Genomic DNA, 16,785 nt, shown 5'->3' with positions numbered 1-16,785 from the left:
TTCCGAAGCCCCGGGACCGTCCCATGTCGTCTGTCTTCACGGACGCAAACATCACCTTGCCTGGGTAAGAAGGACAAAAACTCGCCTCGTTATGAACATGTACTGTCATCTTGCCTTGCGAGCATAAGGTCAAGGTCAATGCATCAATGCCGAGTGAGCATAAAACAATAGAATGCAGGAATGCAGTTACCTTTTTTTGCTTTGAAGGCATAATGGCTCTGCTCTAATCTGAAACAAATTGTTAAGAGAAATCTTTGCCATGATAAATCTACATCTCTATTACTTTGCATTTATTCACATGAAGATCTCTTGATGCAAACACAACAACCAATTAAGATATGTTGGACAAATCTGTTCTTGACATAATTATAATGACATACAATGGCATGAAGAGAGTGAAATTTCATGATTTGAAATGTTCCAGAGGTCACAAGAAATTTCTCTAAAGTTGGCAAAGCATAATATTTACTGCATTATTATCTATTATACAATAGATATGCCATAAGAATAGCATTTTTATGGCATGTCAAGACAAGTAAAATAACATTACCCATGCTTCCTGATTGTTGTATTTACATTTGAAGTAAAGTTTGAAGACTGGTAACTCACCACAATCTTTAAAGATATCCTTCAGCTTCTGCCAAGTGTAGGAAAACGGGAGCTGCAAACAAACAGAGAACATTCATTCTACAGGAGATTTACATGAAATGTTGGATGATCAGCCCAACAGACTAGTTGTACTCTTTGTGATCACACAAAAACTATCACCCATTCTGGGCAATTTACTACTAAAACTATAGTATAATATTTAATCTCCCTTCATTAGGAGCTAGATGTATTAAGGTGTAAGGTAAAATTTGTATTTCCATATCTTCTTCTGTGAGTAAAACTTAAATTAATCTGACACCATGAAAGTTTAAAAAGTGCACCATTTTCCCCTTTATTTCACTCAAAATCAATTTCTAAAGCCAATCACTATACCCCATCAACCAAACCCCCCCCCCCCCCCAAAAAAAAAAAAAAAAAGTTAATAACTGTATGGCTGTCATCTTAGTGCAGTAAACTATGAACTGTTTTCATTACTAAATCTGCCTGGGACTAGTTTTAGACATACCATGAGCACTCTGGGTCATATTCTGAGATAAGAATTTACAAATCAGGGCCTGTTTCATAAAGATTGAGTGTAAGTTGCGATCAATTGCAAACTGCATTTCATAAACAACTTTGCGACTGATTGCAAGTACTGATCAATCAACTGAAAGTTATGCATGATATTTCTTGAAATCAAGGGTAAATGTCTTTATGAAACAGGACTTACCCTCAATATTGAACTTATGCTCAATTCACCAAGTTACACTCAATAAATCAAGCATAAGATCAATTGCAACTCTTTCTCAAACAGGCCCTTGCACTTATGCACACATGGCGAGCATTACAGACTACACACACATCTGACGAACACTAATAACTATTTATGCACACAGTCAATATTACCGAGTACACGCGTTGCTGTCGAACACTAATTACCATTTACGCACACATGGTCAACATTACAGATTACCTATATGTTTCTGACTAACACTAAATACCAAGTATGCATACATGGTCCACATTACTGACTACTTGTGTTTCTGAAGAACATTAATTACCACTTGCGCACACATGGTCAGCGCTGGTACCACTTACAAATGTACACATGGTCAACATTCGTACCACTCATGCCCATGTGGTCAACATTACTGACTCCTGAAGTTTTTGACAAACACTAATTACCACTTACGCACACATGGTCAACATTGGCACCACTTACGTACACATGGCCAACATTAGCGGCTACTCACGTTTCTGACGAACACTTGTTTGCCATCTTCTTTAGGCATGCCTTTGTCTCCACCACCTCCTCTTCCTCCTCCTCCTCCCCCACCACGTCTGCCCCTATCGCGATCCCTGTCCCGCCCACCACGGTCCCGGTCCCGATCCCGGTAACGGTCCCTGTCCCGGCCACCCCTGTCGCGGTCCCTGTCGTCCATGAAGTCGCGGTCATTGCCGTAGCCCCCGGAGTTGCCGAGGAGCTCGCGGTCGAGATCGTTCAGGGCTCCCAGGCCCAGCCCCTGGTTTCCGCCCATGCCACCTGATCCCAGATCGAAGCTGTTGAAGCTGCCCAGACTGGAGCTGCCTCCACGCCCGACATCAGAGCCAAGACCTGCCAAGACCAGCAGCAACGGCACAGAACTATTAGATCGTGGGCCATTTTAGATGCTACACATGTATAGGTTCCCTGGGGTGAAAAGACCTAATTTCTCAAAACCATGAATTTTTAAGGGAGCAGAGAAACTTTTTCATTTTCATAACATTTTTGCAAAATAACATCAACGTTGAAGTCAAGGGCACAGCAGGTAAAAGCTCTGTCTACAGATACATACACACCATGCTGGATTTGAAGCCAGGAATCACCCCTTTATACATTGTAAGACAAGAGCCTTGTCCACACCTGGTGATGATCCCTGTAACAGCATACTGGCTCTCACACCTGATAGCAAGGCTGAATAACATATGTGCATTAAGCTGTCTCCTACAGATAACTCATAATTTTTTATTCTTTTGTTGATGTTCTTTGAAATCATATGTGATGGGCAGGAAAGTGGCATAAAACCAATCATTAGAATACAAATTAATTGTTTTATTTCGTATTGATCAAATATACATATATATATATATATATATATATGATATTTTTAGCTTGTGCGCAATTAAACTTTCAACTATTATTTGTCTTTAGAATAATCAACCGCAATGAAAGTATATCACAAAATAAAATAGTCCCCCCCCCCCCCCCCCCCCCCCCCATTTCGATACATGCTACACCTTCTGGTCCATGGGGGGAAATATGATGGATTCTACTCTCTTAACAACACTGCCTATTCTTCTATCTCTTTGACTAGCCCAACACTAGTGGTAACCACATTGTACGAGATGTCCTTAAAGGGACTGTACAGTTCTGGTTGAGGTGAGGATTTAGCTTTTATCGTTTTGCGAGATATTCAGAAGCTACTCTGTGAGATGTCAAAGAGCATGCAATTTGAAATGGCTGAAAATATCCAAAAACAAGGTGAAACAAAGAGATCCTAATTAAAGACATGGCCTGTCGCCTTTTATTACCATTATCACTTTTTTGGATATATCTCAGCCATTTGAAAACCAATCTTCATAAAATAAACATTGAATCCTTCTTCAAATTACATGCTCTTTCATATCTTAAACAATGTATAAGGTTTCGCATTATCTCACTTAGGGATGTTATAAACCTGAATCCCCACCTCAACCAGTACTGTACAGTCCTTTTAAGTCTCTTATCATTCCCGTCCGGATTTGCATAAGACTCACCGAGGCCACCGCTGCCGCCAAGTCCGCTGAGGGCACCAAGTCCACTCAGACCACTGGACCCAAGGCCTCCCCCTAGTCCAGGCCCACCAAGACCTAGACCACTGCTGAGGTTGTTTCCGAGACTACCACCCAGGCTGCCGCCAAGACTGCTGCCTAGGTTACCACCCAGCCCACCTCCCAAACTCTGACCGAGATTCTGGCCCAGACCGCTTGGTAGACCACCGCCACCTGGAAAAGAACATCGAATAATCATGTCCAAGTTTACTCTCAAGTATTTCGAAAAATATCTACAAACTATGTGTAAACATTCCACACCAGAATCATTAAAGGCATAATTTACCATTCGCAGATGAAACAAAAACCCAGCATTAGTGCTTTATAATAGTTCTAAAATGTGAGTTTGGGATAGAAACCACCACTGTAAAAATTTGAATCTGTATAATCGATGTTAAGTATCGTTAAATACACAAAATGTAAACAACAGTTATAATAAAAACGTTTTCAGACTACCATCTACAGTTATGGTTTAATGAGAAAAATACTGATATCTCCTTGTACTTTAGGCTTTATTGTGAAAATTTTATGGTAGGATGTTTTGTGATACAACAGACCTACAATGTACACATAAGCATCAAATATGTGATATCGTGAAAATTTTTCAATTCACTGTTCCCAAAAGTACACAGGACCTTTAATAATTATACTGATATGACTCCCATCTTGAAATAATGAAATAATTTGATTTGCTAAAACCTGGAGAAAGCTTTCCACCTGTACGGCTTTTCCTGATTTGAGCCCATGGTGCACTGTTATCATGGTAATGCACTTCCGCTTTCCCTGAAATTTGTCCTGCACAGCTTTCTAACACAACCACTGTGTGCCTAATTTCCTCTGAATTGAATAATAAAGTGGAGAAGAATTTCCATCTGCAAGGCTTTTTCCTGATTAGGAGGCTATGATGTGCATATACTATAGCAATGCTTTTTCATGATTGTATTGGGTAATGTGCTGTTACCATGGCAACACACTTTCGAATACTTATAAAAACTGTGTCTTGCACAACTTTACATGGAGCTTAACATGTGTTTCAAGTTTGAATCGTTTCAAAACTGGATAAGTGGATTGATGGACAAAATTTGCAACACAGCAACTGCTCGCCCGACCACACGCTGTACGATGCTCCCTTCACACTGTTTCGGGTTATAATGATTAAGTCCAGCATCACCATCACCGTCATCGTCGTCGTCGTCGTCGTCGTCGTCGTCGTCGTCGTCGTCATCATCATCATCATCATCATCATCATCATCATCAAAATGATACCTTGAAAATACTTCTCTCTTTGCTAATCAAGCTAATCAAAACATGATGTACTAACCTCCCAGTCCTCCTCCGATCCCACCCAGGCTGCCCAGATTAAGTCCGCTCAGTCCCACGTTGCCTCCACCAAGCCCACCGATGCTGCCGAGACCTTGGGGGAGGCCACTCCCGTAGCTGCCTCCATCCACTCCACCACCACCGCCGCCGCCTCCTCCTCCTCCTCCTCCGCCTCCTCCACCACCTGCCAAGCTCTCTATGCTGGGCCCTACACTGGCCAGACCACCTGAAAAGGAATCACATCAAATTCCCTTCACTACCTGGACTTGGTTCAAGTTTGGAAAGCATGCTGCAGGCGTGACAGAATATTCATCATCATCATCATCATCCATCAATTCCTTCTTGTTCTAGTAGCTCAGCTCATGGGTATCAGGTCTTCCATTCCTTATACCCCGTTCACAGTCCCACTTTGTCTAGCACAACCTCTAGAGGTTGTGCTGTGTTCACGCCAGACGATGGGGACTGTGAACGGTCACGGCGTAAGCGTCTAGCACAAGTCTGGAGTGAGTCTGGCGTGAATGTCGTGCTAGACAGCCTAGCACAAGTCTAGCACAACCTCTAGAGGTTGTGCTGTGTTCACGCCAGACGAGGGCACTGTGAACGGTCTTGGCACAAACATGGCGTGAACATAGTCTGGTTTTCAGACCCTTTGCCAACTGTACTCCTTTTACAAAATGCACCCTCCGCGGATTCTGTTGCCGCCCTTAATGAAGTCACCGTTTTTGTCAAGGGATAAGGCCTATCAGCTTAACCTGCTACTTCTGTTGTTGTTAGAAGCAGTAAATATTCTGAATAGGAAATTAGTGTGAGAAAACGGTCTGAAAACCAGACTAGCATAAACACAGCACACACTTCCAGTGACAAGCACTGTTTGTGGTGGAAAAAAAATACCCTTCCACTGATTTCATTTCCATAGAAATGTATGTGGACCTCATTCTAGACAGCAAGGGGACTGTGAACGGGGGTCTCTCTTACCACCCACTGAGTTTGTATAAAAAATAGCTAGTTTTCATCTAGCATGTCCTCTAGAGGTCCTCCTAGACAGTGGGACTGTGAACGGGGTATAAGTTATCACCTTGGTGTACAGTATAAACATCATAGCAACAACTCTTTCATCCTCCTAGTAAAGCCCACAGCTCACTTTCTGTCTTTCATCCACCTCCCTTCTCCATCTTTGCTAAAATACAGGCACCATAATTCCAAAGTTTACACCAACTTGCTCTCCTATCTTTCTCTGTGCATGTTCTTGTTGTAATTTTCATCCTTTTTGTTTCTTTCATGAAACACACATTTCCATGCTCATGTTTTTCAAGACATGCTTCCACCAAACATCATGATGATGATATTGTAAGTATCAATACTGTTATCACATAAAACAAAAAACAAAAACAACAAAAAATTATAATGAACGTGACTTTGCACCTCATCTCTTTTGCACCTCATTTCTTCGTCTGTCTGTGTCTTAAATACATTTCTTAACCATTCAGGTCTGCAAGTTGCAGTCAGAAAATATGGTAGTGTCTTACACAAGCTTCACTGCTAGTGGAAGATCTGATTACATTCTGCTTCGATCCTCTTCCCTGTTCATATATTTGTACTACATCAAGGAAAGAAACATCCCATTCACTTGAAGGTCTTCACTTGATAATAGTTTCATAACACAACATGAAACACGTCTCACACTGACATAAACATGAAACAGGAAAGAATAAGTCACAATTCAAATACTGAAACAAACAAAACAGAGAGTTAGAGAGAAAGTGGGTGAGCGAGAGAGAGAGAGAGAGAGGAAAAAACATGAATTCTGCACAATTCAGACTCACTAGGCAATGGCTGTGGTCTCGGGGCAACCTCTTTGCCTCCACCCGAACTGCGAACCTTCTCCTTATCCATGCGCACAGCCATGCGCCGGTCGTACAGCATCTGACCGTCAAACATGCAGATGGCATTCACCGCGGCCAAGATGGTCTCAAACTGGACGGTGCCCATACCGCGGCTCTTTCCTTTCTCCTCCATGATCTCGGACCGCGCCACGGGGCCGGCCAGCTTGAAGACGTCCTTCAGCTTGCGCCACGTGACCTCATAGGAGAGGTTGGCCACGAAGACCGTGTCGCAGAGGTTGGCGGGGTCGAGGTTCAGCTGCTGTAAGAGCTGCGGGGTGAGGACGTTCTTCGCCTTGTCATCCGCCTCGCGCTGCCTGAAGTACTTTTCACTGTGCCTACCCTCAGAATCCTTTACATCAATAAGACAAGAATTGCACAGCTGACCATGAATGTCCCAATTTGGGTTGTGAGGCACAAAAACTATTTGCCAGCTTTTGTTTTGAGTAAATATAGTGGGCAGAAATACATTTCCTCTCACTCCAGAAATTTTCCTCTAGGTATAACATTCAGTATGTAAATGGGTATATCATCATACATAATGACTACAAACCAGAAAAGAAATAAAACAAATTTAGAAAAAAAAGAGAGGAAATACAAAATCAGCAGCTAGGAAACAGCACAGCATCAATTGTGCAGTTCATACCCTTTATCTTCTAAATATGCCAGCTATTGACTACTTGAAGTAAATTTTGTTTTCCTACAATACACAATATTCCCCAAAACGGCTAATTTCATTAATGAGTTTATCGAATTCATCCTGTATACCTCATTCAACTGCCATTTCAAACCCCCAAATCGCTGCAATTCCATTATCAGTCTAATGAAGACCATCTGTTACAGACTTTTGCCCACAATCCAAACTCAGTAATTTCTGCAAGCTGAAAGTTCACCAAGCACTTCGAGATGAATTCTGCACTCATCGCTGTCCAATTACTTAGATGAGAGAAATTGTTGCTGTCAACAACTAGCATGCACAACAGGCCTCTTACCTCTTTGACGACCAGTTTTCTGCCATGGATCTCAAAACGATCCATCTCTGATACTGCTTTCTTAGCATCGTCTCTGTTCTTGAACTCCACAAACCTAATATACAAATAAAGAGGGAGGAATGATTAAATAAAATAACACTCCATGGAAATTCTTCACAAAATGTCAGAATTGTCTTCCAATACTTCAACAGGAAGATAAATGTTAAACAAAAAGACACACACACACACAAAATGCTTGTTTGTATAATGTCAAACATAAGTAGTGAATAAATTTTATCTACAAATTGCAGATGTGATCCTAACATAAAGTGCATACTTCAAATTCACACAGACAAACTATCGGTGTATACACTGATGAAAACACAATGATATGAAATAGATAAGTGGACAATAAACATAGGAATCAGTAGATGTGAGGCTAGCACAATTTCACAAGGGAAGGTATAGCTGGTAAAAACAGAGTACATGTATGTTCAATTTCATTTCGCATTACGATACTACTATCTCTTGAAATATTTTATCAATTCATAACTATGCAAAAACAGTAAGAATATAATAAAAGCAGTTGTACTATACTTACGCACAGCCCTGACGACATTGCAGCAAATTCAGGGACCATGAAAAAGGGAAATACAGGAGATATCATGTGTTAACATCTTTGTACTATTGATAATGTTTGTTTCTCTTTAAATATGGAATGATTACAATACATCATCTGTGATGTAAATCTGAGCAAGCATTACAATCATTACATCATTCAATTAAGTAGGCCGCAAGGTATCAAGAGAAAATTGGCACTTGCAATGACTACTAATTTTCAGCTGATTTTAAAGCACATGGGTAATTCCATAAAATAGGAACCCCCTTTGTGACATGCCCATTTTGCCAATAAAATCAGAAAATCAGATTTTTGTTCAACATAACTTTAAAAAACATTCATATTGAGTAAGTCCCTTGAAAACTGACTGAAAATTAACATTCTAAACTGAAATTGAAGGAAGTCAGCATACCAAATTGCAGTGTATGGGGAAAAACTGGTTCACCATGTAAAGGGGACACCATTGGTGTCCCCCTTACACAGTGAACCATCCATTTTGGCATCTTACCACATATTTCAAACTAGTTCTATGTTTGTTTCAATAGAAGTGATTACTTTGAAGTAAGAAATTAACTTACTATTGAAAAAATGACACAACCCCTATTTTTGGCCAGAAAAAAATTCTTCAATGTTTCTCATGTAAGGGGAACACCAAATATTATTTTTGCATTTTTTTTCTTCAAATTAATAGAGTGGTCAATTTTTGATACCTGTTACAAAGAAACCACAGCTACATTGTAAAATATGCCAATAGGGAGCAATTATTGTTGTGATAAGACACAAAAAATTAGCTACCACTGTGCCCCAACGTAATATTTAGGGGGACACCAAAGTCACGTGTGTGAAAATTATAATTTGGTCTTTTTTTCAAATTTATTATCAAATGTAAAAAAGAAAAACAACAAAAAATTAAATATTGTAGTTTACTGTAAGTTGAAGGGTAAGATAGGAAAATGGCAAAATACAGCCTGAGACAGGATGACAAATGAAAGTAGGTACATGTATGCTGTACTAATAAACATTGGTGCAAACACCGGTATAATGGAAATAAAAACTTACCAAGGTATACATACAGTGTATCTCAGAATAGCTATTTCTTCTCACACTTATATCAATCACCAAAACCAGGGAAATAATAAATTTGCAACCATGCCATTAGACTTCACAGAATGGAATGTTTCTATGCCTTGCTTTAAAACCGAAAATGGAAATACCTTTGATGTGCTGTCAGGATGGGCGAACAATTCAACATAACCAACTTCTCCAACTGAAAAAGAAATATAAACAAAGGAGAGCATATTGTAATGCCATCAAACATCGATCGCTACAAGTCTTCATTTATGCATAATGTACTGAGGGCGTGGTCCACTAATCATCTTTTTCTTGCACAGGATACATACAATTGTAGTGAACGATTAATTTGCCAGGCAGAAACACTGAATCAAATAGAATATCAAAAACCTTTATTCTGGATCCATCAGACCTTTGCTTCTAGCCACAATGCAACAAATGAAACTTAATGCCAATCTCACCGTGTCTCTTCAAAACATCTTTCAACTCTTGCCACGTGACCTTGTAGTCAATGTTGCTGATGAACACGCAGCAGTCATAGTTGATGATCTTATTCCGCTTGGCCCCTGGAATGCTTGAGTAGGTGGGCCTCCGCCTTCCACCACCATCCCGTCCCCTGTCTCTCCTCCGGTCACTTCCCCTGTCCCTCCCTCCTCTACCGCCACGGTCCCCTCTGTCCTTGCTCCTCGACCGTCTCCTACTCCTCTTCTCCACTGGTGATCTACGGCATGGAAAAAAAGAAATATAGGGATGAAGAAATACGTCATACTGCCACCGCCTTTTTATGTCTGCCACAGCTTTCTATGTCACTCTGCAGGTATGAAGTCATTGCTATCCAGGAATATATACACATAAGTTTTAAAAATATCTGCCAAAAAAAGTATCAAAGTCTTCATAAATTTCTGTTTGTGGCAAAAAAAACAAACAAACCATGGTTGATTGCTCGCTTGTGATGATGAGGAAAAACCCTAGGTACGAGTGCTACAACGTAGCAATCAACATTTGCTTAATTAGATTAATTTTGCTTTGAATACATTACTCTCACACTTACAACATAAGAGTTGCACCAGATACAATGTATGGGCATTACTATAATAATCATTCTCACCTAATAAAATGACAACATATCTCTTCATAAATTTTATCATTACGTTCTTGACATCAAAGTTTAGAAACAAGGGTCTAAGAAACTGGATTTTTTGTTGCTTTGCAATGTTCGATGGATTTTGAAAAAATGTCCTCATGTAACATAGAACTTTCGCAAGCCAATATGGGCCACCATTCTTTTTTTCTCGAAGTGGATGTTACCATCGAAAAAATCAAGAAAAGATGAGAAAGACATCAACAACACCGCCAGACTTGCGATCCCTGTTTGCAGTCGGTGCATGTGCGCCAGCTATTTTCACGTGCTTTCGCAATGGGAATTGGCGCTAACGCAACGTTCGCGAGCCATGTGAAGGCGTTCAGACGAAGATGCACAGGAATTTTACATCATGCCACAAGCTGAGCTACTACGGCGCATATACAGTATCCGCAAAAACTGTGCCGGGTCTGGCCCTGGTCAATCTTGACCACTGCGTTTGTCGTTGGTCATATTTTTATGATAACATTAGTGTGTAGAAATAATCTTGTCTATGTTATATGAAATGGTTGAAAATAATTTGCCTGATCTGTTTACAGCGTGGAAAAACCCTTAAACTGCCGCAAATGGGGTAGATTTCTAAGTCTAATTTACTCTACACTGTACATGCAGCTAGACTCTAGATGGCATCTAGATACTAGACTTGTCTTCTTTTTTTCTTCTCTTTTTTGCAGGCACCTCCTCTGACTGTTCTCCCTTGTTTCACCTAATTTGTTTAGTCTTTAGGCGCTAGTTTACAATTGTACTTTCGCACCTGTTTGTCAAATGATCTCCAAACATGCATAAACTCACCCTGAATATCGAACAGCCTTGAATATTTGCATTTGATTGAGGACTGGGGTTGTTTGTGTTGTGTGTGTGTGTGTGCGCGCGCACGCACCCATGCGGCCATGCATGTGTGTAGTATAAATTGAAAATGGATTTGTTCGTGTTTTGAATTGTATTTGTATTATTTTTTGTTCATGTTACACCTAGAATGGGTCAATTCATGAATGATTTGAATGAAATCAATACTGAAATATCACAGAAAAAGTGTGGGTGTTGTGTGTGTGTATGAATGAAGACAGATTGTGAAAAATGTGGTTATAAGCCAAGGGTGAAAGAATATAAAGCCTTTAAGGGTAGGAAAAGGGGGAAAAGGAAATGAAAGAAAAGATAATAAAAAACGAGACATGAAAACTCGTCACATTGAGGACGAGTTAGGTGATACGCTTGTGGTCATCAGATGACGGTCATCTGCGATCGACAAAGAAAAGAATGTGATATAGGCACCTTGAAAATATATTGAGCGTGCATGCCAAACCGTTTCTGTATTCCACTCGGCCACGGGTCATCCACGGAAATGGTAAGACAAAAAAAAAAATACACACAACAACAGGGGGAAAGTCAATGCCCACTCAACTATTAAACGTGGCCGTGTGAACATCTATTGCATTGCTAGACGGAAAAGCGGCCTTGTAACGACTGAGGTCGCTATGCCATTTCTGGCAACTTGGGAAAAATACGTCCCGCAGACATAAAACCTATAATCGGCTGGTTTTTGATACCTTGCCTTTAATCACGCACGTGTGCAACCTTACGTCTCTGAGACGTCGCCTTTAACCTCTCAGTCATACGTCTCGACGAGAAAATATGAGGAACGTAAACTTATATGTGAAAGATGACTCAGGAATCGTTTCGTCCATCTTCCATTCTCATTTTCAGTTTTATGCTGCAAAATACTCAACCTGGTGAGAAGATAAAAAAAAAAATAATAAAATGTATGATTACTGCAGCTTATTGTCTCAGCTACAACATACTTAAGTTTCAGAGGAAATCAAAATCAAGTGAGGTAAGGGTGCTCGAGCGTTATCGAGTCAATGCATGGATAAAAAACAAAAATCCCCTTTCATAGACATAACGTACAATCTTCGCCGACTTCGATATCTCGCCTTTAACCATACCTTCTAGCTTGATGACGTCATCAAATTAGAAAATAACGATATGGACTTGAAAGTTGTTCAATGTATAACATATTCATCGTATGTTGTCAGTTTGCTATTGACATGACGATCAATCAAATGAACATGAGGCAGCTATTATGTAGGCATGGTTATCAAATTCCCCTAAAATTTCCTTATAATTGCTTTATTTTTACACACAGTTAAGCTATCCCTTTAAACTCGTCACAGTTTAATTAGAATCATTAACATCATACATTAGTACCATATTCAGTTCCATAGCTGATCACGTTTGCTAATTAATTAAGATTAATTGTCTAGAATGTGTCATATGGCCAACCTGTATACACACGTACACACACACACAATGCTAAATGTATGTATCAAACCTCTGTAACACAACTTTGAACTAACTGTAGGAATTATCGCTGTACTTATCATCTATACTTTTTATCACTATCTGAAACTCCACAAAAACCACTAATTGACAAATAATCATCAATACAGAAGACTGACTTAAAGGAACAATTCAAATACCTTTTTTACAATGTATAGCTTGTTCCATGTATAAATCAGCACAAAGTAACCACGACTACATTGTGTTACTGAATTGATATGAACAAATTTCATTTTATTACAATATTTTAAATCAGTTTGAAAAGCCCAGCCTGCAAAATTTTGCAGCAGTCGAAGTAATGCAGTCTCCAACGCAAAACAAAGGGATACTATGTGAGTGTGTGCGTATAGTTGTGTTTACATGCGAACGTGATTTCTACATGGACGAAGGTGTAGTACTCCATTGAAGAAAAAACAAATTAAAAAAATAATTATTTTCTTTCGTGCTCTTGTGAGGTTCGAACCCGTACGTGTGCAACCTCACGTTTCTGAGACGACGCCTCTAACCACTCGGCCATACGTCTCGACGAGAAAATTAGAGGAACGTAGATTTATGTACGTGAAAGATGAATCAGGAATCGTTTCGTCCACATTCCATTCTCATTTTCAGTTTTAAATTGCAAAATTGTCAACCTCATGAGGAGATTTCAAAGAATAAAATGCATGATTACTGCAGCTTATTGTCACAGCTACAACATACTTAAGTTTCAGAGGAAATGAAACAAAATCAGCTGAGATAAAGGTGCTTAAACGTTGTTAAGTCAATGCATGGTTTAAAAAAAACTCACCTCCCATAGACAATACACGTAAACTTGTCCGATTTTGCGTCTTTACCTTTAATCACAATTTAAGGTACACGTATGATGACGTCATCAAATATCAAAAGCATGATATGGACTTAAAAGGCAAATGTTCAAAGTAAATATATGAATTTGGGATAATATTGAGCTTAAACAACAGAGATACGAGTAAATGAATGACAGAAACAGTACCTCAAAAAAATTAATTCCACTTTTTTGATTTCAGATGATATGATGACGTCATGAGTTTTCCTGGCAATATTGGTACTTGAAACGTTATTTCCAATTCATATGCTTTTGTAATATGCAATAGAAATATAGGGTCAATGGACGATTTAAAGAGCTATGCCGAAATAAACAAAGACATGTTTTTACACTATATTTGCAGAAAGACGCGCGCGCGGAATTTCAACTTTGACGCCAGTGCATTTCTTTGTTATAGGTCAACATCGATCGGAAATCAATGGATATTGTTACTCAAAGTATCAGGAATCCAAATCAGTCAAAAAAAATGCATTTTCATGTTGCTTACGCCCTCTGCGCGCGAAATTGCGCGGACGGACGCGCACGCGAGAAAATGTTTGAAACGCTTAAAATTGTCTGAAACTTCGAGATTTCCCATTGGGAAGTCGTTTTGAGCCTTTTAAAATTTTGACGCGCGCAAACGCGCACGTAATGAAGACCTGGGTAACTAGCGTTAAAAAGTAAGATAGAGCTTGACCTGAACTTTATGTCCACCGAAAATGATACAGAAATGATATCCAGTTATGAAGTTATGATCGATCATGTGACAAGGTCCGAAAATCACAAAATGGCGCCTAGATGACGTCATAGATATGTTACTGTCATGAAAACCTTATTGTGGCTAGATTTTGTCATGAGACATGTTGACTGAAAATGTCATGTTATTCCGTAATGTCATTGTTGAGATATTGACGACACAAAATGTGGCAGAAAGAAAGAAGAATAAAAAAAAAAGAGAAATTTTGACAATCACAATAGGTGATACGCTGATAGCGTATCACCTAAAAATGGAAAAAATGAAACAAAAGAATGACAAAATAGAGAGTTCACCAAAAGAAAACGGAAGGAAAGAAAGAAGAGAAACTTGCTAAGTGTACAAGGGAAAGCAAGGGAGTGATGGATATGTTTGAAAAGAAAAGAGGAAAGCAAAGAGAAAAATATAGATTGAAACAGAAAAGCATGTGGTAGAATATGGAATGAGAGATGAATCAAAGCTGGATGAAAGCAAAGATGAAGAGGAAGGAAAGAAAGAATTGTACAGGTTGAAAAGGAAATAAAGAAAATGATCCATTAGGACACGTAAGAAAAAGAAGGGAAAGACCCTTGTGTAGTTGGAAGGAAATACAACCCATGAAGGAAACAGAACAATTAGGCAGAAAGTAGTTAAACAGGAAATTGAGAAAGTCAGACAAGAGGAAACCCACAAAGGATTGAAAGAAAGGAATGGGAAATGGGAAATTTAGGTGGAGATTCTACTGAAAATGAAAGAAGAAATGATAGAAAAGAGAGAGAAAGATATAAGTGGCAGCACAAAATCACGCACGCGCTCTCTAAAACCACTTTGAAGCTACAACAGCTAATGCAAGACTTGGCCGAGGAAAAGGAAAACAAATTTTACATGTAGCTTTTTAATGACACCATAGAAAAAGCTGCTGTGTCAGTACATTCAGACCAAATGATTACCCTTATTAGTGCATGCGCTGAATGTTTTCGTACTGTGCTTGTGTACAAAGCGGCATTTCATGCGATCAGGATTTTCCAACTATTTTCCGACACTTGTATTGTAAATACTAAAAGTGTTAAAACTTAACTTCTATTCATTCGACTTTGGAGATTCGGATGCATTTATTTTTCCGGTGATACATTGTATGTTCAAAATGGCGAACTGCAGATCCCGGAGATGGTCTCAAAGATGATGACGAATAATCTTGTTTTCGGAGGTAATGGTGAGGGATTCATACTACATGATTCATAGTCCCCTATAATATTCAACAATATAACGGACGAGCGAACGGACAAGCGAACGGACGAGCGAAGCGAGTCGCGCTACCTTACTCGGCTAGGCTCTCTACACCATACAGTAAGAGGGCCTTGACAAAAGGCTACGTATTACTCGCTACATGCGTAAATATTCTAAAGAGAATGGAAAACGCCACTAAACACAAAACAACAACAACAACAACAACATGCGTAGATGCTTACTAATGGATATACACGTTCAAAATGGCAGCATGGCTCTCCCACTACGTGTACTCTAGGGCAGGCCGCTTACTCCTAAAAAATGTGGAAAATTTTGCAGTTTCCAGATAAATTGGTGAAAAGAACCAAGGCAATGGGGTAATGTATATTTCATTTTTTATTGTCAATGTGTTTATGATAGAAATTTACCCATGATTTATTCGTGAAGTCGCCGTATGTGGCAATAGGGAGTTGTTCGTGATTCTCACTTCAGCGAAACTGCGAGGTACGTACGCTAGCCGCCAGGACCCCGCCGCAAAGCGGCGCGGTCTCCGGGGCTAGGGTTCCTCTAACGTTAGACTTCTAAGAAATGACATTCTGAGTACAATTATGACGAAAAATTAGCATTTAGACATCAGGACATTTATGATTTCATGAATAAGTGGATTTTTTTTCAATGAGGTTAAGCTTGTACAAGTCAAAAGTGCAAAAAAGAAAGGCGTCAAGACCCAACTCGTCAACTCTGTTTGTCCGATTACGTGTTGTGTGTCACTCACTACAGCAACTGCTGAACATTTGATTGGCTTTACCTCGATCTTGAGCGCTCTCTTTCTTGCTGTTCTTGCTTCGCAACTTCTGCTAATGCTGCGGTCTGAATCGCCACGAGTTCCTCGATATTATCCTGGACGAAGGTGTTTTCCACCCCGGCTTCAATCCCTTCTTCGTCGGCCATTTGGTCGGAATTTAGTGGATCACCGTTGTCCATAGGCCCACGCAGTGATTTTCACGTCCAATATGGTGGTTTCTGCTTGACAAATGCCTGCGCTGCATGCGCTATGCACATTATCAACACAGACGCGACACGCATGCAGTGTGCGTGTATTGTGTATGGTGGATTTTTACAACATGTACATGTGTGCGTGCGCCATGCGCGAGGCGAACGCGAACCGCGAACGAACAACGCTGATCGCCATGCATCGTACAGCGCATGCGTAGAAGATCGGTGC

At 39.9% G+C, this 16,785-nt stretch overlaps 1 protein-coding gene across 1 annotated transcript; it reads right to left on the bottom strand.

The window, feature by feature from the left end:
* Positions 1-223: 223 nt before the first annotated feature.
* On the bottom strand, positions 224-16,571 carry LOC139727395 (uncharacterized). The gene is made up of 11 exons (XM_071638350.1): positions 16,369-16,571; positions 9,761-10,020; positions 9,443-9,495; positions 8,211-8,218; positions 7,631-7,724; positions 6,582-6,990; positions 4,760-4,984; positions 3,385-3,612; positions 1,842-2,203; positions 610-661; positions 224-228 (listed from the first exon to the last, which is right to left on the bottom strand). Exons 1-11 carry the CDS (start codon positions 16,542-16,544, stop codon positions 224-226), a joined length of 1,872 nt encoding a protein of 623 aa, XP_071494451.1. The 5' UTR covers positions 16,545-16,571.
* Between the last annotated feature and the right edge of the window lie 214 nt (positions 16,572-16,785).

The sequence above is a fragment of the Diadema antillarum genome, unplaced genomic scaffold (assembly GCF_040938485.1).
Source record: "Diadema antillarum isolate AM-2024a unplaced genomic scaffold, OU_Dant_1.0 seq00000130_RagTag, whole genome shotgun sequence".
In the NCBI taxonomy this organism is placed as follows: Eukaryota; Metazoa; Echinodermata; class Echinoidea; order Diadematoida; family Diadematidae; genus Diadema; species Diadema antillarum.
The sequence above is the reverse complement of the archived record's forward strand: the minus strand, read 5'-3'. Positions and strand labels throughout refer to the sequence as shown.

Excerpts from the sequence above, each read along its gene's own strand:
- LOC139727395 (XM_071638350.1), bottom strand. The coding sequence starts at position 16,544 with ATGGACAACGGTGATCCACTAAATTCCGACCAAATGGCCGACGAAGAA. Across the intron at positions 9,496-9,760 it reads AGATGTTTTGAAGAGACACG|TTGGAGAAGTTGGTTATGTT; the intron begins GTGAGATTGGCA and ends TTTCTTTTTCAG. Across the intron at positions 6,991-7,630 it reads GAAAACTGGTCGTCAAAGAG|GATTCTGAGGGTAGGCACAG; the intron begins GTAAGAGGCCTG and ends ATTGATGTAAAG.